This window comes from Gordionus sp. m RMFG-2023, chromosome 1, assembly GCF_954871325.1.
Source record: "Gordionus sp. m RMFG-2023 chromosome 1, tfGorSpeb1-WG-v2, whole genome shotgun sequence".
Taxonomy (NCBI): Eukaryota; Metazoa; Nematomorpha; class Gordioida; order Chordodea; family Parachordodidae; genus Gordionus; species Gordionus sp. m RMFG-2023.
In genome coordinates this window covers 20,510,263-20,537,821 of record NC_088775.1, presented here as the reverse complement: position 1 = coordinate 20,537,821, position 27,559 = coordinate 20,510,263, and the positions used below count along the sequence as shown (strand labels likewise).

The following is a 27,559-nucleotide window of genomic DNA, read 5'->3' as shown; positions in this document are numbered from 1 at the left end:
ATTCTATCTAAATTTTCAAGGAAATCTAAAAGAAATGTTTAAGAAAGGAGGAGAGATTTTTTAAGATGATCCCTTGAGCCCCACTAAGGTAACCACTGCCTGAATTACTAACCATTGGTAATTTCCCTATTAATAATTTAACAGTTCGTTTCTTTTCCTATCTTTTTTTTATATATGAGAACAAAATTATAAATAATGAGCTTGGGAGTAAAAAAATAATAATGAATAAACCCGTTAACAAAAAAATACTGGACAAAAAACAAAATCCAGCATGCCTTTGATGACCAAACAACTAACGAGTAAATTAATAAAATTATATATATAATATTGAATTGAATACAAATAAAATTAATAGCACAGGAATATTAAAACTCTACAATATCAAACAGTAGCGATATAGTAACCGCCAGAGATGGTAGACATTGACGAGGAAAAAAATAATGAGGTAAAAATTGTCAGAATTTAAATAGCCAAACATGGTTATTTCTGCAAAAAATAAGGCATAGAATTAAATTTCTAATTGAGATGAAGTATAAAAAGATGAGTTAGAGGTTTACTATGGTTCCAGAAAATCAAAAATGAAGAATTAAATATTAGGAATGATTTTTACTATAGAAAAATCGGATATTAAAAAAGTTTTTACAATATTCGGTAAATCAAATCTTAAAGTAATTCATTCTCTTAGGCTTAAATTTTAAAAAATATTCTAAATAATATGATTATTTATTACGTATTTTAAGTATGGGTCCAAAGACAGTTTCATCATTCATCCTAATGCTGCAATTCCATTTTTGATTACGAAATTGAAATTGACATTCATGAATTCCATACTGAGCCCCTTTACCAACGCCATACATATGATCATGATATAATACACATAATTTCTGCTGCCCTTTACTAAGACCAGGTAATTGACACCACGCGGATATAGATTTCATATCGGAATTGTGTGGATTTGAATTGGTTTGTTCATTAAATTGTCTTGTTTGTTTATCTTCGTTAAACGAAATTTCACGATTTTGGGAGAAAGGGGCTATATGATTTGTAGGGAAGTGCGATACATATGGTCGATACTCTTGATTCTGAACTGCATCTAGATCTGTCGTTAAATTCATATTCGTATTTTTGTAATCTATATTGTAAACATCTTTTCCTAAAAATCCCAAATTCCTGTATTTAAAATAACAAGTATAGTTCAATAATCTATCGATAGATAAATTGAAATTGTATTTCAACAAAGAGGTGCGGGTTCAGGTTCAGGTTCAGGAATAAAATTTTAAATAAGTATTCGGGTTCAGGGTTTGGAGAACATAAAGAAATACTGACTCAAAATAACATTATTTTTTTTAAATTTATTTTTTATACTCCATATAAAATACCCATACATAATTTACAAGTAAAAAATTAAATTAATTCATAATTTATGTTTTACGTTTTATATAATTGCACAATCATAAAATCTTCGAAAATATTTAAAATTTCCATGCAAATATGACAGTGACAATATGTATTTCAAAAAAGAAAATGCATTCTACTCTGACTTAAAACTATCTTTCAAAGACATTATAAATTATTGTAAGTGTGTCGCTGATACATGGATATATTGAAGATTTTCCTTCCCAGATTTCAAAATATTTGCATCTCATCTATTTTCTCACCTTGTCAAAACATATCGATTAAAGATATAATAGGAATTTGCCGTTCCTCCTTTTTATCTGATGATAATTTTTTCTCTTATCTATCTAAAAGTAAATCTTCAAAGTCATTAGCGGTATTATCATTATTATCAATACAGCCAGTAGATGTGGTAGTAGCCTCCAATATGTTGTAAAGAATGAAGTGTTACTTATGCTATAATTCTTCAAAATAGTCTTCATCTGTTTTTGTTCAATAATAGAACTTGATGTGAGTCTAAATATATTGGGGTATATACTACACTGCTTTGTAAATAGTTTTTCTCTCGAATTTACATGCTTCCCTATATTTCATATGAAAGAACTAAATAATTTTTTTTTAAATCTTATCGGCATTTAACCCATATATACCGTAAAAATCAGATAAATACAATTGTTCTTATTGAAATCTTAGTGTTATAATTACTAGAAGTTCCGATATACTAGTAAGGTCCTTTATTTGAATTCAATCATATTCAGATAATACAACTTTACATGTGTTTATAAAATTTATGCAGAAGTCTTTTAAACTCAAGCATTGTTCTAACATCATACAAACTGAGTGCCAACGTGTTGTGCAATCCAATATTGCCAGTTGCCTTTTCAATATTTTTAATATTTTAACAATTGTTATCTCAAATATCTTATAACATCCCTTGCTTTATCAATAATAGGTTTAACGTGATTATTTTTCAAGGAATCATTAACTGGAGAGTATGCGCAGTACACCTGATGCAATATACATTGGTGGACAAATCTCTTTTCAAAATTGATGTAAATCAAAACATGATAAACAACGTATTATATTATTAGCATAAAATATCATTTGTTATAAAATATTACCTTAAAATGGTAGAATAAAAACCAAAAAGTTTAGAAAAATGCAAAGAAGAAGAAAAATGATTCCACAAAAAAAAATTTTAATTTATTTTTTATAAATTTTTAAAAAATATATTTTTTTTTGACATCAGAACCCTTGAATCCTCCACTTTTAAAAAAGGTCCGGGTTTGGGTTCAGCAAAAATACGAGGGTTCCGTGTTGGTCTCATCCCTGCAATTTTAATAAAAACTCTAGCTTGCTATTGCCAAATGTCACAACAAAATAACTTCTTCCTTTTTTTGTGAAGGTCAACCAGTAACATGACTCTATTTTTTAAAAGTTACCGGTTGAATACAGATCGATTTTAGAAACTAAATGCAATAGATTTATTTATCAATCCTGTCAGGTTGATTTCCGGGATTTCATTTTATTTCGGTAGAAAAATATAAACCAATTATATAAGAAAAAATAGAATTATATCTTTTAGTTTTGTTGGTGATAGTTAAGTGCTACATATAAAGCTCTTCGATGTACCTGTAAATTAAAAGGTTAGAACTATAAATCTTTACAAATTGTAAAATTCCTTGAATCAAAGTGCATAAAAAGAAAAAAAGTTATCAATGGATATGTATAAGCGAGTTACCCTATATATATATCTAAGTTATTTATAAAATCATCTTAGCAGAATTATTTACTATTATGGTAACCACCATTGGCGTACGCAGCGCGGGGGGGGGCAGGGGGACAAATCCCCCCCCCCCCCAAGCTAAAAAATGCAGATGCCGGATATATTTTTCAAGAATATTTTTGTTTAGAGTGTTGTGCAGATTTAATTTAAAACATTTCCATATTTTTTAATTCGTTAATTTTATTTTCAAATAAATTAATAAATATGGAAATGTTTTGAATTAAATTTACACAGTACTATATTAATTTATATTTGTTAATATTTATTCCTATCTGATATTAAATATATATTTAATTACATTTATTATCACATTCATCACTAAGTTTATCAATTAATTTCGATTTCAAGTTTTCCGCCGTAATATTATCTTATTATTTTCAAATTTTTAGTGGCGTAATATTTATCTACTATTTTTAAATTTCTAGCCAAATAATAATTATTCTGAAATTGTCCAACAGGGAGAAAGAAATTGTAACCTTGTCCTACGAGATAGAGTCTCCGCCATCAAGCAGTAACAGCTTTTATGGAAATAGAAGAGCCGATTATTTTCTATTACTGACATATCACAATGGCCTGAAAGAAATTTTTCCTTAGAAGCAAGAAAATTATTGGATTCAATGCTTATTCCAAATTTTTTTTCTCATTAATGTACAACTATTTTATGTATTACTTTTCAAAAACATGATGACTTGATTAAGAAGATGAGAATAGCGAAGAGCATTTTATTAGAATTCAAGGAAATTAGGGCTAATGTTTATATATTTTATAGGGCTAATGTTTATATATTTTATATGTTATTGTTAAGTCAAAAGCAGAGCTATACGTGTTTAATATTTGTCTCACTCGACTTGCAGCTAGGCAAGCTCATAGTTAAAACATTAATATAGGATCAGTAGAAGAGTATATATCTTAGATACAAATACATTTATAAACCAAATAAATGAATGGTTTTTAATTCATTATGCAGCACTTACCAATCTGGATTATTTCCATAAAAGCCTTCCCAACCTTTTTCAGATGGTGATAGAAAAAAAAATTGTTAGATTTTTATCATGAAGATGTTAAAGTATCTTATGATGCATTATTAGCTGAATAACTATGTTTATGAGATTAACTATGGTTGATACAGTCCCAAAAAATGATATGGATGCTCTGCATTATTTCAAACACATTTTAGATTATATTCCCAATGTATTAGAAGGGTTTATATATATATTAGCAACTCTTTCCAATAGTAAACTAATGAGAGAACATTCTCTTTTTTAAGAAGAATAACAGAGCCCTGCAGAGGTACCATTTGCAGGGCATGACCCGGATTTTTTTAAAGATTTTTAAGGCTAAGCTCAATTTTCAGGCCCGGCCCGGCCTTTTTTAGAATAAAATTTTCAGGCCCGACCCGGATTTTTAAAAAATAAATTATATTTATTTTTGATTTTTATAGCTAATAATAACGATTTCAAATATAGGCTGTTTTAAAATATACAGTCCGGCTCGGATATTTTTTTTAAAAAAAATTTCAGGCCCGGCCTAGATGTTTTTTTTTTAAAATTCAGGCTCAGCGTCCATCCCGGGGGCCAAGCCTGCAGGTCTCTGAAAAACATACCAAGAAGTAAAACTTTTGAAAGTAGATTGAAAGGTTTGGATCTTTTGAATATTCATAGGCATTTGACAACAAGCAAGGATGAGATAATTGAAAAATTAGCTCAATCCCAACGAAGATTGGATTTTACATTGTAAATATATAACATACAAAATACAATTATTCCCTAAGCTTTTTGTGTATTAATTTATATTTCTAACATTTAAATTTTTTATACTTTATATATAAATTTTAAAGCTCAAAAAATTCAAATGTTTATTTTGGGTCATTTAAGTGATTCTTTACATATAATTTTTTTATAATTCACATTAATTTAAAATTGTGTATTAGAAATAGTTATTAGTCCTGATAAATTTATGCTTGATATTTTTAAAAAACAATAATATTTCTTAAAAAATTTTATTATCCCCCCCCCCCCCCCAAAACAAATTCCTGCGTACGCGCCTGGTAACCACCTTTCTTTTTTATCTAGTTGTATTATTTAATGGGTTGACTTATTATTTTATTATTACAATTTTAAGTATTCATAGTCTTTCTCAATAGGATGCTTCCGGTATATTTTTTTTTAATTATGCATTGCATGCTATATTCATAATAGATTTTTTATAAATTTTCAAATATTTTTTTTCCTTTTTTATATAAAAACTAAAACATTAAACTTCCTTTTTATTCAAATTCTTATAGAAATAAAATATTATATATTTAATCAAACATGTATATGTATGTCCTGGTGTCAAGTTTTGGGGGGATCAATATTTTAAAAATATGATATAGATAAGTAATAATAACTTTGCCACCGTCTAAATATTAAATATTGCCTTTAGATATATAAAATATTATAATTTATTATAAACCTTTATTTGAAAACATTATCCTTGATTGCAGCTCTCCTTGTTATTATCTATTTCTATCATATATAATATTATATTTTTTAAATTTATCTCAATTAGCCTATTTTGATAGTATAAAAGTTATTAACTAACTTTTGGTTTATTTTAAAAATCAACAACGATATTAATATCTGATTTTATGAATAGAAACAATTTGCGTGCAAATTATTATGTTAATTATGTTTTTCATAATTATCTCTAAATTTTTTTTATTATGTTTGACTGATTTAATGAATATAATATTATTTTGATGATCTGAAAATTTTTTGTCCCAATGAGTTGTCAGTTTCAACACAAATAAAAATACAAAATTTTAAATGAAATAATAAGAGAGTTATACATAATATATCAAACTCAGAGCTGTTTATTCGCTACTTTTTGTTATATAATAATTATCGTTGTCATTATTTATCCAAAATTAAGCGTAATTATTGAATTTATAGCCTCCTGGAAAAATGGTATACCAAAACAAGAGAGTAGTTTTCGTCAGAGAATTGTGAAACTAACATTTTTGAAAATTTCCCATATATCACAAATATTTAATCAAATACCCCATTGACAAAAAATATATAAAGTAATGCCGCTGTACTATTGGGATTATAGAAAAAATATTATTTAAATTAAAATATAATAATGGAAAATTACTTTTAAAAAAGTAGCGATAGTTTTTTTAACAAGCTTTGATTAAATTTATGTTATATTTGAATATTTACATTCATTAGCATTTAAAAAATTGGTATTGTTAAACGGCTCGATTTGAACCGATTTTTAAAAATGGCTGACTAAATATTTTCGCCGGATATTGACTAAATCTCGAGATATAGTTATAGACATCCAAACCGTTGTGCCATATATAAGTAAAGTCTTCAGGCTTGTTTAATGTTTTTCTTAAAATATTGATTTAAGCCGTTTTAAAAAATCGGCTTAAATCGAGCCGTTTGACAACACTAAAAAAAATCATAATAAAAATTATTAATGTACGAGTTAATACATGTAAAATATTTCGGGTTTTATTACAAATACATCAACAATGGATCTGTGAAAGTATTAGGGTCATTAAGAAATATTTTATAAAAATATATTACTAAATTCGACACTGCGGGGCGATTGTTTTTCTGGGCCAATTATTCTTTGAACAAATTCTTATTAAAAATATCTGCTTCCTAACAAATGGTAAGAACCCATAATTGATTAAAAATATTAAGATTTATTTTAAGAAGATCAAAATCATTTTTTAAAATTTGTGATTTCATCATGAAAATTTTTTATGCATAAAAATCACAAAAGATTTGGAATTTTGTAAAATTTAAGCATTTATAAAAAAAAATTTTAATTTTGAAGAGCAATAGAACTCTGGTTAAATGTCTTCATAGTAAACAAATCTGACGTTTTAATTATGAATTTTATGTAAAATATAGTTGATATTTTTATGGTTAAAAGGTATTTTATTGCAAAAATTAAATATTTGATGTGAAAGGACCTAAAATACCCTCTGATTTCGCTTTTTATTACGAATTTTAAGAAATTTAAATATGCTTATATTATAAGTTTTTCCATGATTTTTTTTTACAAATTATGCAAATTTTAATACATTAACATTTATTTTCTTTGTCATTTTGGTACTTTGATATGATATTTAATTTACGTATTATCTTTTAATACCATTTAATCATTCAAAAAAAATGTATGACATTTTTACAATTTTAGTGATGACAAAAGTTGTTGAAATTATTTTAAAATAATTCAATTCAATGACTTTATCAAAGTATAAGATAACTTATGCTGTATTTAAAAACAATGCAAATTTATTTTACAAGGGAACATAGACCAATTTAACACAAAAAATTCAAATATTATTTTAAATCGCTGGATAAAAAAAAGAGTATAGGACAAGGAAGCAATGTAATCGATTGAATAAGCAAATTCATGATATGCAAATAGTTCATAATTTAGCCCTCTCAAAATTTCAAAAATTATGGGCCAAATCACCCAGGCTGGAAGCTTAAATATTTTATGTAGACCCCTTGCAAAAAAAATAATAAAACAGACTATAGATGAGAAATAATAACCTTTTTTTTTAATTAGGGGCAGATAATTTTAAATTTTTAAAACAAATATCAAAATATAATTTGTAAGATAAGATAAAAAAAAAATATATACCTTTAGGTAATTACATTACATACCATTGATAATTTATTCTTACATCCAACAAAATATAAAAAAACGGCAATACTAATAATCCATTTTCATTCCTTAATCATGATTATGAGTTTTGTGTAATTAAGTTTTATTATATATCATAAAATTATTTTTATTAAATTAAAAATTAAATCAATTAAACGTTTAAGGTATTTGATGTAAGGTCGTGATTTATAGATAGCGGTACATATATAAAGCTACTTATATCTAAATGAAAGATTTGTATTACAGAATATCTAATAAATAATAGTTATTTAAGATGAAATTTTTAAGCTTATTTGAAGTTCATTTCCAGATTAGGTTTTAGTGAAAACAATCTATAATGTAATGTTAAAACTAACTTGGAATCATGGAAAGTATATAATATAGCAAAGGAATCATTAAATATCTAGTATAAATCTTTAGATGCTATTAGCTGAACAGAAACAAAAATATGTAATTAATACTTTGTGAATAGAAATTCAAGTTGTTAATATGGTAGAAAAAAAATTTCGTAGCTAAGTAAAATTTGAAAAATAATTTAATTTTAAAATATGAATAGATACCTTATTTTTCAGATAAAATTTTGAATTATTTTGTCTGATTAATTATTTTAATGAATTTAATCGCTACCACTTAGTTAATAACTAAATAAAAAATGGTTTTTATATTTTATATGTCTAAAAATTTTCTTATCCAAGTTGATGCTTCTAGCGCTTAAAATGTAAAAAAATTAAATAAATTAGTTTTAGGCTGGATAAAAGTTTTAGATAGTAGATTAATTTACAATATTTGGGAATACTTTTCTAATTTTCTTTGCTCCATGAGAATATAAAGTTAAAAAATTTAAACAACTTGGTCTTGGACCGTATAATTAGTTTGTGGTATTAAAAACCATGGGGAAAAGTTTTAAATTATACTAATTTTATTTACATCATAATAAAATATAAAAAGTTTTTAAAAAACGTGGTTTTGGGACGGATACAAAATTTTTAGTTAGTAGGAATATTCCAAAATCGCCAGTAGTGGTTTGAAGTTGATACCAACTAGTGAAGGTATACAGTTCGGGGTCAGACCGCTCCTCAAACTATAGAAAAATCTGAAAAAATTGTCAGCTGCCATCAGATTCAGTTAAGAAACCAAATGGTTATTGTGTTGTGGCTGACAAAATAACTTAGATTTTCTCGTTTCTAAACTCGATCTGAATGCAACTAAATACCTTTTAAGACTTTTTTAGTTTTTGTATCTTTACTCGAAAAAAGATTAAAATTTTTAAACAATTCTTGAAAGGTGATGTGTCCTTATTTTTACTTCTACTCCTGAATCTTATATTTCTTCTATTTTGTTTCTAAAGATCGAAGATCACTTTATTTTTATGTAGATTTTAACCTTGTTACTTGAATACTTCATTACCTATTTGGTCCATACCTAAGTATGCATTTTAAAATAGTGAAATCTTACTGGGCGTTTATGTTTCATTCTTCACAACCCCCCCCCCCTCCACTATATCCATGCTAAAATATATATATCGCGATTGTTTTCATTTTCGTTCATTCATTTTAAATATTTTAATTTTACCTTTTGGATTATTATCCTTTAATATTTTTCTTTTACCATTTTGTTAACTACTTCCATACTTTGTGGTTTCTACTTAAATGGTTAGATAAAACAAATAGAGTTCGAAAAAAAATTCACATAAACTTTGCAGACTTTGGCACCCCTTACTATAGACAATTCTAATACAGGTCGTAAGTCTCGACATCAAGCCACTATCAGTTTCTCGCATATCCCAAAATTATTTCAAGCATACATTGACTTCCTATGGGTGACGTAAATAGCAGGACACCAAATCTAGGTTCACCTAATAATGCGCCTAATCTTCAAAGCAAAGCAACTGCACTGCTCTTCTTCTCAATCTCGTTATATTTTACTCCAACCATGGAAAAGGTAGATAATATTACAACCAAGTTTCAAGAGAAGACATGGCAAAACCTAGATGCAGAGTATCTCAAAGATAGTAATGATTTCAAATTTCTGTGCAAGCTCGACAAGAGTATACGTCTTCACCAACTTTGGCATAGTCGACACTTTAACTAAAGAGTCAGGATTCTTGTCCCCGGCATGATGTGTCATTTGCAGACAAATACCTTGGACGTAAGGAAATCAACTTTATTGCTGAGAAATACTTTCACGATAGACCCCAGAGTCCTAAAATATTTCCGGTGGAATATTCCCGAACCGACTGCCGAGCGCTATAAGAAGAGAAAATGGGTAATCATGAGGGTATATAATTAAAAATTATTTTAAAAAAAAATTACCCCATTGTTTTCATTATTACCAGTAAATGAACCCAATGCTTAACAACTTGCGGTCAGATTTTAGATGTTTCATACCGTTAATCTTTTCTATGCTTAATAGACATGAAATTATGACATCATAAACTAAACTAGAACCTTCTTCAATCTTAAAGATAAATTCTTCCGACTCCTATTTCTCTTTCTTTCACTCATTACATATTGTTGCGGTTTAACCATTACCATTCTTTCAATTCTAAATTATCAAGATCTAAGTTCCCAAATTGTATAAAATAGAATTCTCTTTATTCAACCTGGAATCACGATATAAAGAGCAGATTTAGTTTTATTTCTGTATTGATATGTGGGTACAGATAGTAGATTGAAGAGATAAGGATAGTTGTTTGTGGGGATTTTAATTAAAAATTCCCATATAACATTAATATATAAATCATAAATCTGCCGAAAGCCCATCATTAACCCCTGTCCTAGTTTAAATTACATTCTTCTGCCTTGCCAAGATATTAAATTTCTGGCCCGGATTTTATGTCCAGCTATTTAGTTCCAGATTATAAATATTTGGTTATTCTAACATTTTGATTGTATTTTAAATATAATTCCGAGGGGAATCAAAAATATTAAGCTATTGAATGCAGGGTTGGCAAGTCGGTCAATTGACCAGTCAAATTCAGTCAATTGACCGGAGGAGTATTTGACCTGTCAAATACGGTCAAATACTCTAAAAAATTTAAAGGAAAAATGAATTAAAAATATGTTTAAAAAAGGGAAAAACGATGTAAATACATGTGATCACAATGTTTGCTTATTTGGGTCCACAATATCAAGAGGAGAACTCACTAGCAGTGAAATTAATGAAGTATGTGATATAATGCAAGAATTAGCTATTTTACAAGGTAGTGATGACCAAAATATTTTAAGTGATATAATTAATTTCAGAAGCAAAAACAGCATGTTTAATATAGCAAATTATGTGGAAATTAGTAATTTCCAGAAACAATCAATTCTGACCTCAAGAGATTAAACTTTGTCTACCCTTCCCAGAGACTAACAATTCCTAGTTCTACTTCTTCTTTAGAAAGAAGGTCGATTTGGGTTAATATTCTTATGAAAATAGAAATTGATTGAAGATCTAAGACATCAGGAAAATTGATTAAAAAATATTATAGAAAATGTTAATATTGAATATGAATCAGAACAAGACTCTGCTAAATATAGCTACACGTTAGTTAATGAATGACAATGAATTTAAAAAATTTATTATAGATTCATTTTACTATTATATTCAAAATAAAGTTAATATTAACTTAAAAAAATATATATTTGAATTTGACCACATTTGACCGGTCAAATATCGGTCAATTGACCGAAACGTATTTGACCAATCAAATGCACAACTCTGATTGAATGTTTAAAGAATCCTATTTTGTATTTTTTAACTGAATAATTGATATATAATTTAAATTTACCCCATTAAATCCTAGTATGGTAAAAAAAAAGGGTAGTTATTTTAAAAAATATAAAATGAACTAAAAAAAAATCCAAGCGTAACTACTAGAAATATACTATAATTTTTCCTAATTTATATATTAATAGAAACGCCATACCTTAAATAATAGTTTATAACATTTATCTTTAATCATGAGCAGACATTAGACATTTTTATAAAATAACCTTAAAAAAATTGGGGGGGGGGGGAGGGTGATTGTCGTCCTTTTCAGTCTTTTTTATGGTATATTGGGGTTGTGGGTGATCAAATAAAAAAGAATATAAAAGATAAGTTTTAAAAAATCATTACCACCACATTCCAAGACATTGAACTGAGGAGTGTCTGTTTAATATAAGTGAGATACACAGATTCAAAAAATTGAATAAAATTACAGGTCTATGATACAATTTGAACATCATCTTTTTCTTGTACGATAAGAATTCCATAACTTCATTTATAATAATAAATTAATCTATATCATCACTTTTGCTTTAAAATATTATAAAAATGTTAAAACGAATATCATAAATGGCAAGAAATATTTTTAAACAAAATAATATACTGAAATAAATTTTATGATTTTATTATTTTCGATTTGATTTAAATGATATAAAATCGAAATAAAATAGATAATGAGGTAAAAAGTGAAATAAATTAAAAATTATAACAATATTTACGCTAACATTTTTTTTTAATTATGGGGTATAAAAGTATAGAACCGAATAAAAATAAACTTTTTGTAATTTATTTTTAAGGATTAATTTCGAAGTTAATTAATTGATTTTTATTGCTAATTAAAATTTTAATATTTTAAATTCATGTGAAATTAAATGTTATATGCCTTATATAAATATTTTTTATGAGTTAATACTATGTTTACGTTTATCTTGTTCATTTTAATTTTTTTTTACCTATGAGAAATTATTTGTATCCCTGTATTTTATAAAAAAAAAATATGTTAATGCTATGAGGTTTATTTTAATATTATAAATATACTATATTTTATCATTAATAAATGAAATTTGCCGCTTAAAGATATTTATTTTAAATGAATATAAGTACGAAGTAAATTTTAAGTGCTTATATAATCCGAATTCTACTTATATAAAATTAAAAAATTTTTTTAAATTGGAAATTGTTTATTAATATCTTTACAAAGATCCTATTAACAACTGGGCCATTCTAATAAATTGTCGAAATATAAACCCTGGCGAAGGCCCACTAAATGAAAGGTATGAAAGAGAGACCCTCCCCCCTCACGTTATTATAAAGAAAAATCACTTCTTATAAATTAAAATAGAAGTGGAGATAGAACTTATAATATCAAGCGATAAAATTAATTTATTGGATTGTAAAGCTGCAATGTATATATACCCCGTCTTTCTGAATTATAAATATTATTTTTCGATAGGTTATGGATAAAAAAGGAACATTGAGTGAGGGAAAGTGAATAGTTGATAACAATTAATAATATATAAAATTTTGAGATCAAATTAATTGGAAATTTTTATATTATAGAAATCATTCAAAGAATGTAACAAAATTTATTTTCATGAATTCTTTTTTTCAAAGAGCTTTGTATTTATTTTATAGAATCGGATATTATGATTTCTTTCGCAAATATAAATTATTGATAACATGTCACTTGCAAAATCACCTCTAAAGTTAAAATCACTTTGACATATTGTTTCCTTCTCAAAGTTTTATCATAAGTCACATATCACAACTCTAAAATGATATCAAATATAATATTATTAAAAATTATAAAATAACTCATATAATATTTATCTACCTGAGATAGCATGATATATCCTTATTCACATGGATAAAACAAAATATAAGTATTATTCGAAAATTTATAATGTTTATATACATATATAAGAATTATAAAAATTATATTATAATAATGACGCCTTAAATTATTAAAGTATTTGAAGAATTATTTTTAAATAAAAAGGTTAAGTAGAAATAATATGGACCAATAACCATCATAGTAAAAAAAATTTAAGAAGAAAAAAAATTAACTTCATAAAATTTACCAAAAGGGTGAAATAATATATTTATATTATTTTGACAAAGAATGTATACAAAATTAAAACATTATATTCTATTTTTCTAAACTTGATGTATAGAGAAGATTTATAACTCGATATTTGCAGAATCGAAAAAAACACTAAAATAAATAAATATAAATTATTCCTTCCTCACAAAATACATTTTTTATCCCACTGATTACCACTTTATGAAACAACGCTAAATATTTTTAGATTTCCAATAGATTGAGCAGCAAATTCATAATGATACTAGTGCTGCCAAGGAGAACTTTTACATCCGGAAAAGGTCAATATAAATATGCCGTTGTAATTGAAGGTCGTCCATAGTATATTATATATAACAATAGGCGGATAAAGGGTAGGATGTGCAGAACGGATTTATATATATATAATCTTTATTATTTGAAAACATTGCATAACAAATTATTTTACAGAGATGGGTGGATACCATTTTTTAAGTCGAAAGACTGGGAGGATTATTTCAAAAACGTGGGCGGAATGGTTGAACATATTTTGAAAAAACGAGTGGGTTAATACACTCTCATTGCAAACTTTAAGGGCTATCCCAATCTATGGATGTATATAGCCAAATTTATTATATACTATAACACAATCAGTTGTGAAAAATTATTTGGTTATTATAAATATTAGCAAGCATTTTAAAGGAAATTTTAGCATTTTTATTCTTACTTCAATACATTGTGTTTTATTTAAGGACTTTCTTTCATACATTTAGTATATAATGGGAAATGATAAAACATTTTGAATTATTCTTTTTATAATAAGATTGATTATGCAGAATTATAGTTAATAGTGGATAAATCAGCTGTAATATTTTTTTTAAATCGATATCAATATATTTTGACAAGAGTGATCTGAATGCCGGGTCACAAAGGGGTAGTCAAGGCTAAGATGGGGGGGGGGTACACTATGGTACCCTATAAATTTTATTCGAGGTCTTTATGTTCACTTATTGCAGGCTTTTGACTATGTTCATTTATATAAAAATAATTTTGGTTTGTCACTTTTTATTACATAAAAATGTTATTTTACCCATTTAATTTTGACGCATTTGTTTATTATACTATATCTACATAGGCCCGTGCTCACTACATAGGGGAGCAAAATTGAAAATTATTTATTCAAGATACAAGGAAAATTATAGGTAAGAATTATAACAGACTCATTAACATTAGATGGAACTATATTTTATAAATTTTTAAAAGTCTGGTTTATGAAATTGCCTTTGCCTAGAAAGCAATCTTGGATATTATGATATTATTTTTCCTTTAAGAAAGAAAATCACTACACCATAGTCTTCATTAATAGTTAATACATAAACTTCATGAGTGGATATACTTTAATTCGACTATTAGATGTTTAATTTAATATATATTATATAACCTTATAAAAAATGACAAATTAGATTAATAAAAAAATAATACTTTTAGAGAACTGATATGCTAGAAAGTGCCATATAATAGTTTATTTCAGAGATCTGCAATGGGCAGGTTTAAACCAGCAAGTTCGTCCCCGTGTTGTTTAAAAAATATTTTAGCACGCTCTCCCGCCACCCATTATCCAAAAAAATATGTAAATCCCCCCCCCCTGTTTAAATTTTTTACTCGTCTGCCCATATTTAAAATTTTTAACTCATGCTCACCCTTTTCTTTTAATTTTTTAAACATCTAATAAAAAAAATGATTCTGATGTACCTGCAAAAGTATTTTATAATTAGAGAAAATACAATGACCCCATTTTATCAATCATGTCACTAGATTGTAAAAGCACAGAGTTCTCGTCATACATTATATAAATGCTTTCTAACATTTTGTGCTTTTTATTCCATCTCAGGTCTATATTTTGTTCTTGGGACTTGTTTAGATCACATTCCCCGTTTTTTTAAAAAATGTCAGATTTGCTTTTGAATAATTTCTTAAGTAATTTCCAAAATAAAATTTGGTTGAAATGTATTACTTAGAATTATGTTCCGCGTATGAGCTGAACAATTTAGTCTATATAGCTAATATTTTATAAATAAAAGAAAAATATTTATAAATATATTTTATTTAGCAAAGACACTTAGAATATCTAAAAAATTGAGATGGATTTTTATAAAATTTACCCTTCCAACGCCTTTTATATTAGCTCCAGTGGTGTATTGCATATAAACTTGGATGGGGGCTACGATTTTTTATATAATTTTTTAAAAATTTACTTTTTTATTATGAATAAATTTTTTATTTAGGCTGTGTCCTAAATATCAAAAATATAAATAACTATTAATTTGAAGAAAAAAATAACAAGCTATTTTTAATGTAAAAATAAAATAGTGTTCTAAATCATTTTTTGTCATTTATAAAAAAATAATAGAAATAAACAAATTTTAATAAAATTTTCCTTAAAATTTATAAATTTGTGTAATTTTTATGAAAAAAACTAGTAAGTATTCTCGTTTTTTTGTTTTTGATTATGTTTTTTTTTGTTTTTTGGTTATGTTTTTTTTGTTTTTGGTTATGTTTTTTTTGTTTTTCTTATTTTTATTTTTACAAAAATTTAAAAAATAAATAACAGTAGATTTCGGACATGTATAATTTAGTAATTTGCGAAATTTATAAACTTTTAGGTTTTTTTCAATGTATTTAGGACACATACTTATATATATTTTTTAAAAATAATAAAAGTTTAATACTACCGATATCTATACAGATTGAAAAGTATATAAATATGAAAAAAAAAATTCCATAAATCTTTTATTCTTCGTTTTTTTGGGCTGTATTTCTTTAAAAAATTTCCTTCGTCCACGATGATTCCTTTCCCATATTTTGATACATGGATCTGGAATCCATTACGATATCGTATGTCATTAATATTTATGAACATTAAATTTGACGAATTATTTACTATTAAACTTATTCGTTAATATGCCATGATCAAAATCATAAGATGAAAGCTCTTTTTACACTCGGGATAGAGGATCCACACAGTTAATAAATTTATATATTTTTTATTAGTAACATCTTCATCGATATATAGTCAAAGTCCATCATATTAATTTAGTTTGAATCTCTGGCATATTTTTTTTATTTGCTTTTGGCTAATCACGCATCTAGGTTCCTAGGCCAATTTATTTTTGAATAAAGTATATACCGGAAAGAATTTCTAAAATAAATAATTTTGTTTAAATTTATTTAAGTAATTTATTCTCATCATTTTCAAAGCTATCCATTAGACGGAACTGCATGATGCTTTCTAGAGAAATCATTAATGGTTATTTCTAATTTTACTAGTATATAATTTTTTTTAATGGTATATTTTTAAACATAGAGCAACATATGTAAATATTTACCTCATTTAACGACTACATGAAAGAGGGGGTGGGGGGGGAGGTAGCGATTTGCCTCCAATTTTTTAGAAGAGGGGGGGGGGGAGGGGGTGGGTAAAGTAATATAAATATAAACATTATTTGTAGATTAAAGATAAAAATAGCTGATAAAAAAATTTAATTTATTAATAAATATTTATTTCTCATTCATTCCCCGATAACATTTTAGTACAATTTGAAGTTATACACGCGTGTAGACAATTTTAAATACGTTTAGTAACGATTATCACCAACTGATGATTATTTGTTAATCATGACCTGGCTCAAATAATCAGAAGGAAGAGTTTTATTTAAAATTTTTTTAAGATTATAAATGGTGACTTATCATAAGATGTTTTTAATTATCATAGGTTGTTAAAGTATAATGGGTGGGTAAATATGGTGATCGAATGCCGCAAAAATTGGAGGAGTGGGGGTAGATTACGAAGAGGGTTTGCCTTCAATAAAGTTCTGTCATGTAGATACTGCTTACATAATATTTTTTTATTGTTAACATGGTCCTAATTATTTATTTTTATATCAGTCAATCAATAAAAAAAATAGTTAATTGGCAAAATGGCACCTAACAACCTGATAAAAAAATATCCCAATTTATTATTTCTTTCATATTAAAAGGGATATATATATCCAATAAATATTTAAAAGATTTTGATAAAATTGGAATATTACTTGTCTGTAGTGTTGTTATCGACGAAATCCTAACAGTCGAAGAAATTAAAAACCTTGAGGCAAGAGTGTATTTTTTCAAGATTGAGCTCTCCTTTAATTTAAGCCTCGATCAACGCTAAGATGATTGTTCTCACTTAAACGATTTAGCCTTTTAAGAGTTGGTTCAAAGCTGTTAAAAATAGAGCGACTTGTCACGACTACTTGTTGGTGGTAAACTTCATTCTATTCTTTAAATAAAGCAGAAGCGGCGGCGCCTTATAAAAATTTATATGAAAATAAAAGTATTTAAAAATAAATTGTTTTACTATTAAAAAATTTTTGGCGCTGGGGGGTGGGTGGGAGTTCAACCCGGGGGGGGGGGGGGGGTCAACCCTTCCTTAAATTATGTAAAGGTGGCTAAAAATCAGGGTTTCTAACCAAGCCCAGGGTAGAAAGCCCGGGTTTTAAAATAATTTCTAAACCCGTATCAAACCTGAACCCTTTTAAAAATTTTCTAAAAACCCGAACCGAACCCGGATTTTTTTGAACTTGGGTTTAACCGGGTTCAGTAAATTTTATATTTAAAATCATAAATTAAGATATAATTTTATATTAAGCATATATCAAGATATTTGTGTAATTGGAAATATAAATATTAACTTAAATTCGATTTTATAATATTTACAATTTATTTAAATATAAATAATATAAATCCTTTACAGATATTTCTTAGTGATGATGATAAGATTTGTGCGAAAAGGCATCTTGCAAATTTATGGAGTCGGATTAAAACTATATCCACGCCCATTTTATCTGATGATAATAGTTCGGTTTAAGTTATTAAATAAAATTATTTAGAGAAATTGGTACAACTTAAGATAAGGCAGGAGTATACACTTATAAAAGGGCCAACGATTGCAGAGAAAAGTTTTGGAACGATAATTACGATATGGTAATTTTAAAAGATTGAATAGGAAGGAAAATGTTGTGCATGGAGTCTGCTAAGCTGCAGCATCCTGATTTATATATATTATTCAAAATCTTATTTGCTGTTCCTCTAATCCAAGTTAATTTATCATATTTTCATATATATATTTATTATAGGTTATTAGCCTTGAAAATTTTTTTCACATTTGAAATTCATTCTTTCACCGTAAAGATCGAGAATGAGCGAATAACTCTTGGACGATTTTAGACTATTACATTTAAATAAAAATTTTTTAATTGATAAATGACCATACTATATTTTTAATTATATTTTAAAATAAAATTTTTATACCGAATTTATGTCTAGTTTTTTAATTATGATTTAAATACATATAAAAAAAAATTTGTACACATTTCAAATATTCCTAAACCCAGCTGAATCCGGTACCAACCCCGGGTTCAAAAATATTGCTCTGAACCGAACCCATTTAATATTTTTACCTTCACAACTGTTAAAAATCGGGAAAAAATGAGGATTGCTTAGTTCCCCCCCCCATTCGTAAAAAAAACCCTGATTAGCTCCTTGACCTGTCACAAATACACGGAATAAAATATATTATTAATTTCCAATAAATTTTTATTTATATAATAACAATTTAAATTAAAAAATTTATAATATACATTTATATCTCAGAAACACGATTACAACAATATTATATATAATATATAAAAACTTGTATTCCATTAGAACTGATAGCCTTCTTGCTTTAGCAATAATGATGTAAATTCTAAAAATGATTCAATGAAATTTCTTACATTGAGAGAGGGATAAATGATCAATGTTAACTGAAAAGTTAATCAAATTCAATTAACAATCAAAATGTATTTAAAGTTGGACAAACAAAATTCGATTTCCAACGTGTAAAAATATTTTTTATTTTTATTAAACTTTTCATTTTAGCAGACGATAATTTAAAAAAATTGTTTCCAGTAAAGGTGACTTGAGTTGAATTAAAATTTTAAGACAAAAATCATGACCGAACCAAAAAGTTTTTAAAGGAATTTCCTAACAGAAACTGGTCTATCGACCTAGAATCTATTAATTATAAAAAATGACGGTATCGGATGGGCAAAAAACTCATATGATGTTGATAGAACCCCCAGCTCGTACCATGATGATTCGAAATACTCGTATTGAGCCAAGAAGACCGACCTGACAACCACAGAACAATTTGCCAAGTTTCCTTGGTATTTCGCAAACTTCAGGGCACCAGATTATCCACAAAGAGCTGCTGGTTTAAAAAAGAAACAAGCCCAGGGCCTAACCGATGCAAATAAGAGTACCCGTCGAGTACATGCCAAATAACTTCTAAGAAAAAACCCTAACAGAGATAAGTTCATATATAGTTCATATATAGTTCATATATAAAAAGCTGTTTAAATTAACTCCACCGTTAAATCTGTAAAATGATAGGGTTTACGTTGCAGTTTCACTGAGAAAAAAAAATAAGTTGCAGCCATTCGATTGATAGTACAACATTTGACTCAAATTTATTTTAAATGTTGATGTTTTCATATTTTTGTCGAATTATTGATTTTACAAGTTGGAAAGTTCGTATTTTTTCTTCCATCTGTGAATGTGCATAACTTTATACCCTGTTCATAGATCTTAATGAAATTTGCAGAAACCATTGATAATATATCTCTCTCCTAATCTATAAAATTTTATTGAATTAAATAGAAAAATTGGCAGATTTATTAAAAAAAGATTTTATTTTTTATGGAGAAGCACCTGCGAATCTTATAGCCTGGCTATTTTTAAAAATAAATATTATTGGTCTCTAAAGATTGAATAAAAGGAATAATTATAAATAATTCACGAGTAATTCTTAATTTGAGTAAAAGACAAAATAACGTAGTGATTTAGAAAATGTTATAAAAATCCATAGTTATTAATTAATAAATTACATTTTGTATCTATACTAATTATTTAACCTTTACCAAAACTTATTTATATTTAAGCTCGTTTTTAAAGGAATGCATTTGAAAAGGGTTCGGTTTATGTTCATCAAAAACCGCCTTAACCTAGTGTTCGCGTTAAGAATCAACACCTGTTTGAGAAATAAGTAAGATTGTTTTGTTATCATAAATTATTTATTTTTATAGCTATCTAATAAAATTTATTTATTAAATTTAAAATAAGGATGCGATTGTGTTAAGGGGAACCCATTAAACGGCGATAAATTTGTAGCATCTCTCATTACTTGTGTTTTCCAGTGATTGAAACTTCTTTAATAATATAGACCGGTTTTTCAAAGTCTTTTTAATTTATCGAGATTTGCTGCTTCCTCATTTATAATTTTACATGCAGTCATATTTTTAATCTTAATTCCATCCTTTCTTAAAATTTGTAATGTTCAGTTTTAAATTTTCAGAAAATTTATTTTTATGTATTTAAATTTCAAATAATATTTAAGTTATAAATAATTCCTTTAAAAAAATTGACCTATATTTAAACAATTTTTAATTTTAAACTGATCTGAATGAATTAGAGATCTGCAATGGGGGGAGGGCATGGGCAAGCGTGGGCGGGCTTTAAATATTTAAAACATTGGGTGGGTGGTGGGTAGGCTAAAAATATTTTGTAGCAATAGAGGGCATGGGTAAATTTTAAATATTTTTCGGGCGAAACGCTAACAGATTTATATTTATTAAAAATGATTTTTTTATTTCTTAATATTGCATATTTTATACAATTAAAAATTCATCAAATAAATAAGTAAATAGCTAAACCAGCCATTAAAATAATTTTAAGTATTATGCGGGCAGGTGGGTTAAATAAATTTTTAGATTAACGGGCGGGTGAACGGGCGGGTAAAAAATTATGAGGGGTTGGGTGTACGGGATTTAAAATAACGAGTGGCTAAAACCGCCCATTGTAAGACCTCTAATCTAATGAGATTTATAAAAAAAAAATCTTTAAAATCTTAGAAAAATTTTATAAGATAATCAAACAACACTCTGATTATAAAGATTAACTCTTTTTTTAAACCATTTTTTTTAAAATTGAGATATATTTTATTATTTTAAATTATATAGAAATCAAGTGGTAATTTTAGACAAATTTTACTAGGTCACACGTTTAAAAAATATAGTCTTAATTATTTTTTTTAAACTTCGTCTTGTCGAATATAATTTATATTAAGAAACTTTTCTTTCAAAAATAAAAATTAATTGCAACATTTCTAAAATATTTAGCCTCTCTTAAAGTTTTTATTTTTAAATATTCATTTTAATTTTGTATTATTATACTGTACGATGTGTAAATTATGATTGTTTAATTAAAATATTTGATATTTAAAATATAATTTAAAATTCAACATATGTTATGAAAATATATAAAAATAGGCACTTAATTTTTCTTGCTTATCTTTGAACATTAAATTTATTAAAAACATTCGAAAATATTAAAAGAGATCTTTCAACTTTTTTATTTTTCATTATATAATGGTTAATTGATATTCGATTTAAATATATTGCGGGAATATTTGAGTTGACTAAACACAATAACATTATATTTTTTAATGAAGTTAAATAAGGTATGATCATTATTCATTAATGATCATAAATCTATTTTGTTTTGAATTTTTTCTAAACCCTATAAATATAGGAAAAGATTTTAATTAATAGGAGAATATCGGAGTTTGCTCTGATCCTTTAGAAAACTCATTTGTCTAATTATTTTTCCATGTACTCAGTCTTCTTTTACCCCAAGAACCATTTTTCTCTGCTGACTTTCAGACCTTCATCACGAATTCTTTTGAAAACTTCTTCCAAACGTTGATTATGTTGTTCCAGTGTTACACCAGTAATTAACACATCATCCATATAATAAAAAACTCTTTCTAGGCCCTGGAAACTGATGCCATATTACGCTGAAAAATCGGAGCTGACAAAAACGGTAACCTACAAAAGGCAAATAATTCTTTAGGAGTTGTTATCGTAAACAATTTATGAATTTCCTCCTTTAAAGGTGACTGTAAATACGCAGAAGAAAAATCAACTTTGGAAAAATATTTTGCACCTTTTAAATTTGCCAAAATTTCCTCAATTCTAGGCAATGAATATTTTACTTCCACAACCACTGGATTTAAGGTAACACGGAAATCAGCACATAGCCTCAACTTTCCATCATATTTTTTTACTGGATCCACATTCATTATATTCAATCGGAATAATAATTCCATCATTCACCCATTTGTCTAATTCGTCTTCTATTTCCTTTTTCCATTCAAAAGGAACTCTTCGACATGCCAAGAAATGGGTGAAAAATCTTCTTTGTCTACTTGATAATCATTTATACGTCCTAAATTTTCTTCAAAAATTATACCATATTTTTTAACTAAAATAGGTATAGCATTATTAACTTTATTTAATTCATTACTTTCAAAATTTATCATCTTATCTTTATCAATTTCAATATTTACTTTAGAGTTACCCGACTCTATCATTAATTTTTTAGGAACAGGCTTCTTTCCTTCAATAAATTAGACTTTTTTTTCCTGAATTTTATTTCGGATGCTCTCCGTAATTATTTTAATTTCAGCATTATCATTAGCCAATTCGCTATCAATGATAAAAATTTTTTAATAATTATTATGAGGTCCGATTTTGGTATCCAATCCCACCCCATGATAATTTCCACATTTTTTTCTATTGCCCATGAATCTAAACTTATGGTAGTATAATTGAAAATAATAGTGTTGTTAAACGGCTCGATTTCTGATTGCATAAATTCAACTAGGAATATAGAGGCTTTTTAGCAATATTGATATGTTTTTTTACAATACCCATAAGATATTTTTCCCATTTAAAATTATTATAATCCCATTTATTCGGATTATAATGATATTTAACATTTTTAATTTTATCATCATGATAATAAAAATTTCTATCATAATCATTCCTTTAATGATAAATATATCTCATTTTACCATTATCATATACTTTATTAAAATAAATTTTATAATTTCTAGGTCTCTCAATCTTTATATGTACACCTGCAATCATATAGTCAGAAATTATTTAACATTTAGACAATTCATGACCACGTGTCCCGTTTTTTACACTTAAAACACAAACGAGAATCATCATAATCTGATTGTAACACATCAAATTTATTTGTGTTAATACCCGAAATTTTTCTTACATTAGAATTTTCCAATATCGATTTTCTTAACGGAAAACCCCCATGACAATTTTGTTCTTTGACCATACAAGTTTCAACCTTGTGTCCTTTATAATCACGACGGTTACATATAATATTATTTAAAATATTCTTTTTAACATTAAAATTTTCACTAAATTTTTTGTCTCCTGAAAAACCATTTTTTTCATTAAGACCATTTTTTTTATTAATATCATTTTTACCCCATAACTGGCATTTCAGTGTTATTATTCACATTCATCAATTGACATACATCCTGGTATATAACAGATTACCTCTTTTATTTCTTTTAATTCTTGGAGGATAACCACCGATCTCTCCACACATTCGGATGATAACACTGATTATCTTTTTAAATTTTAACAGTTCATCATTCTTGATTTCATTTAAAACTAAATTTAAACTACTTTCCAAGCCTAAAACATTTTTCAATCAGATGCCACAGATTTTTTTCATATCATTTTTTCTTCGACATTTATTTATCAAATTTTCAACGCTATGAATAATACATATATTACTAAAAATAACAATATAGTAATTAAATGACCAATTATATTCAATTCATTAAACTTTTTATTAAGAACGTGATAACAACAATTCTTATAAAATATTAGGCTCATTATAAATTAAAATACAAACCCATTTCATATTACAAAAATTCAACCTAACCTGTATTGGAGTTGTTAAAAAAAAAAATTTTTTAATATATATATATAAATATAGTTTATTTAGGTGAATTCCGCCCACTTCGGACCTCTAATCCTGGTCACGGCACCATTGTAGAGAAACTGAAAAATTTCCTTCTAATATTAGTTTTATTTTCAATCCATAAAAAACAAATAATGAATGCTTTATAAAAAAAAAACACTAACAAATAATATCCAAATTGATGGACGTTTCTTATAATATATTATTTTATTTATATTATTTAATTTCCATTTTCAACAGCTGCAACAATTATAACAATACAATCATAAACATCTTCATCCAATCCATAATTCCCACCAGTAATTCTCGCATATGATGTGGATTAATGTTTCTTAGCAGCTAATAATTGCACTGCTAAAACATATCAAATAATTAGAATGTAATTAATATAATAACCCATAACTTTAAATTATATATTTAGATATTGAGGATTTATCAACATATTCCGATGTTTTTATGTCATAATATTGAACTTATTTAATTCTTTTAATAAAATAAATTGTTTTCTCTCATTAAAAATACAGGGTTGGGAAAATTTTCAGAAAATTGTATTCGGATACAAATATTTTATAAAATTTTGTACTTAAGATACAAGATACTAGAAACATTGGAAAAATTTTAATAAGATACTTGTATCTTTTTTTAAAAAAAAAGTATCTAAGATACAATATACTTTTTTTAAAAAACTTTAAATAGTCAAAATCAAATGTATCAAGCTTTATATTTTTAACTATAATATACATTTATAACAAATATGAAAATAAATTGTAGAAAATAACAAATTTATTATATAAGATAATGCGATTTAAAGATATTTTTTAAAAAAAATTATATATTATAATAATGAAAACAATTTCAGAACTAAAATTAATTAGTAAATATCGATAAATCAACATCATAAATCAGCATTATTTTTTAATATGATTAATTTTTCAAATAATATGTCGTTCAGTCTTTGACGATTTGGTCCATTGACCATATTAGCAAAGCTAAATAATCGTACAACGGGGGCAGAGAATGGCAATATTGTGTTAAATTTAATAAATATTTCTTTTTTATATTTATAACTATTTGAGATAATATTGCTCCTGTCATCTTTTATATAATTTAGTACTTCTAATTCAATATCATTTATTGAATTAGTAGAATCGGATGTGGTACTTTAAAAAAAAAGTAATCATCATCTTCATCAATGAAGATTTTGTTCATATATTAATATTTATATTATTTTTAAAAATAATTAAAGCTACATGTATAAATATTTTCTTTCACCATCAATCCACCGATTTTTAAAGTAAGGATGAGAAATAGTAGCTAAAATGCGCTTTTAAAGTTATCATCAAATTCATATATATTTTTAAATCTTATATTTAAAGAATTTTCTACTGCAATAGCTAATGGTTTCCAAAAATGTAGATCAGTTTGAATTAAATTTGTGATTTTTTTTAACGACATCTAATATTGTAGCTGATTCTCTGCAATATCAGTTGATCTTGTTTTGTATTTTGTCAATCGCTATAACCAATGAGGAATTATATGGGAATATTCTTCTAAATGTTGCATTTCAATATATCTTAGTTTTGGACATTTTAATTTTTCACATAATTATGGAAGTTCGCTTTTAAATTATAATAAACTAAGGCTATCAAACATGTTATACATCTCGTACAGCATTGTGTAATTAATTATTTTATTTAAACTGCCTTAAAGGAACTCTGCAGTATTTGTGGTATTATTTACATTCTTTCTGCAGTAATTTTATTATTTGTATTGGTATGTTCATGTTGAGTGACTTGAAAATTTCCCATTTAAAATACTTAAGTTAAATTTATGATTATATTCTTCTGTAGGAGACGAAGATAAAGATAATATTCTATCTTCTTCTTCAATCATTTTTCAAAATAAATGAATATAATAAAACGATTCAAATAAAATATGTTAGCTGTTTGTAAATTGCTATATGACGACCAAAATATCATATATTATTTTAAAATATCCCAATTTGGATTAAATTTTTCATTAAAATTTTAAAATAATATCATTTTAAATTTTAATATTATTTAAATTAACTAATATAAAAATTTTTTTTAATAATATGTATGTTAGATGCAAGATACTTTCCAAAATTTTAAAAAAGATACAAGGATACAAATATCCGCGATACTGCCCATCCCATGGGTTTAATAGTATATATAATAAAAGATATAAAATATGAAATAATGTCATAACATTTACAACTTTTTAACCATTTATTGAAACCTATTTTAATTTATATTGAGAGCAAAATAATAAAAAAATGGCTTGATCCTAAAACCTGATTTTAAAACTATTTATTTCCAGGTATATAACTTATATAAAAGAAATTTAAAAATTTACCTTCACTCTCTAATACACCATTCACATTTACATCTTCTTATCCTTCCCAATACTTCATTTTCAGATAAATAAAAACTTGCATGTATTAGGGAAAATATTTAATTTATAAATTATTCTTCATTTGAAGAAAATAAAATTAGATAAAATATCTTGAAATTTACATAAAACCTAATTAAAAAAATTATAATTTATAAATTTTTAATTATATAATTAAAAATAAAATTCTACAATTGAGTCCCCAAAAAGGAACCATAATTGTGTCTATGTTTGAATTTTTTATAGAATAAAAAGAAATTCTCTGGGTTCATTTGTGAAAAGTCGTAATTTATTCCCAGATTTTTTAAAAACATAAATGTAGAAGGCAAAAAATGCCCGTTAGTAGAAGTCACTACTGGATTATAGTAGTAAAATAACATAAACTTTCAAAAAAATAAAAATATAATTATTATATGATTAACCGATAAAAAATGAGTAATAATTCTCTCTCCTAAACCCTATACTCTATAAATACAACTGCTCTCCATTTATTACATTTTTTAAAATTATATTTCTTGATTTGCCACCTTTTTTGCGCCAGTTTTGAA

At 26.0% G+C, this 27,559-nt stretch overlaps 1 protein-coding gene across 2 annotated transcripts in view; it reads right to left on the bottom strand.

Annotated features, from left to right (window-relative positions):
• Positions 1 to 12,088, bottom strand: part of LOC135927542 (protein Wnt-5a-like) — a 38,235-nt gene extending 26,147 nt beyond the window's left edge. For both annotated transcript variants that reach the window (XM_065463593.1, XM_065463601.1), the window contains exons 1-2: positions 11,960 to 12,088; positions 731 to 1,170 (exon numbers count right to left, since the gene is read on the bottom strand). In XM_065463593.1, coding sequence (XP_065319665.1) covers positions 731 to 1,170; positions 11,960 to 12,069 — 550 coding nt within the window. In that variant the 5' untranslated portion in view covers positions 12,070 to 12,088. The remainder of the gene's footprint in view (positions 1 to 730; positions 1,171 to 11,959) is intronic.
• Between the last annotated feature and the right edge of the window lie 15,471 nt (positions 12,089 to 27,559).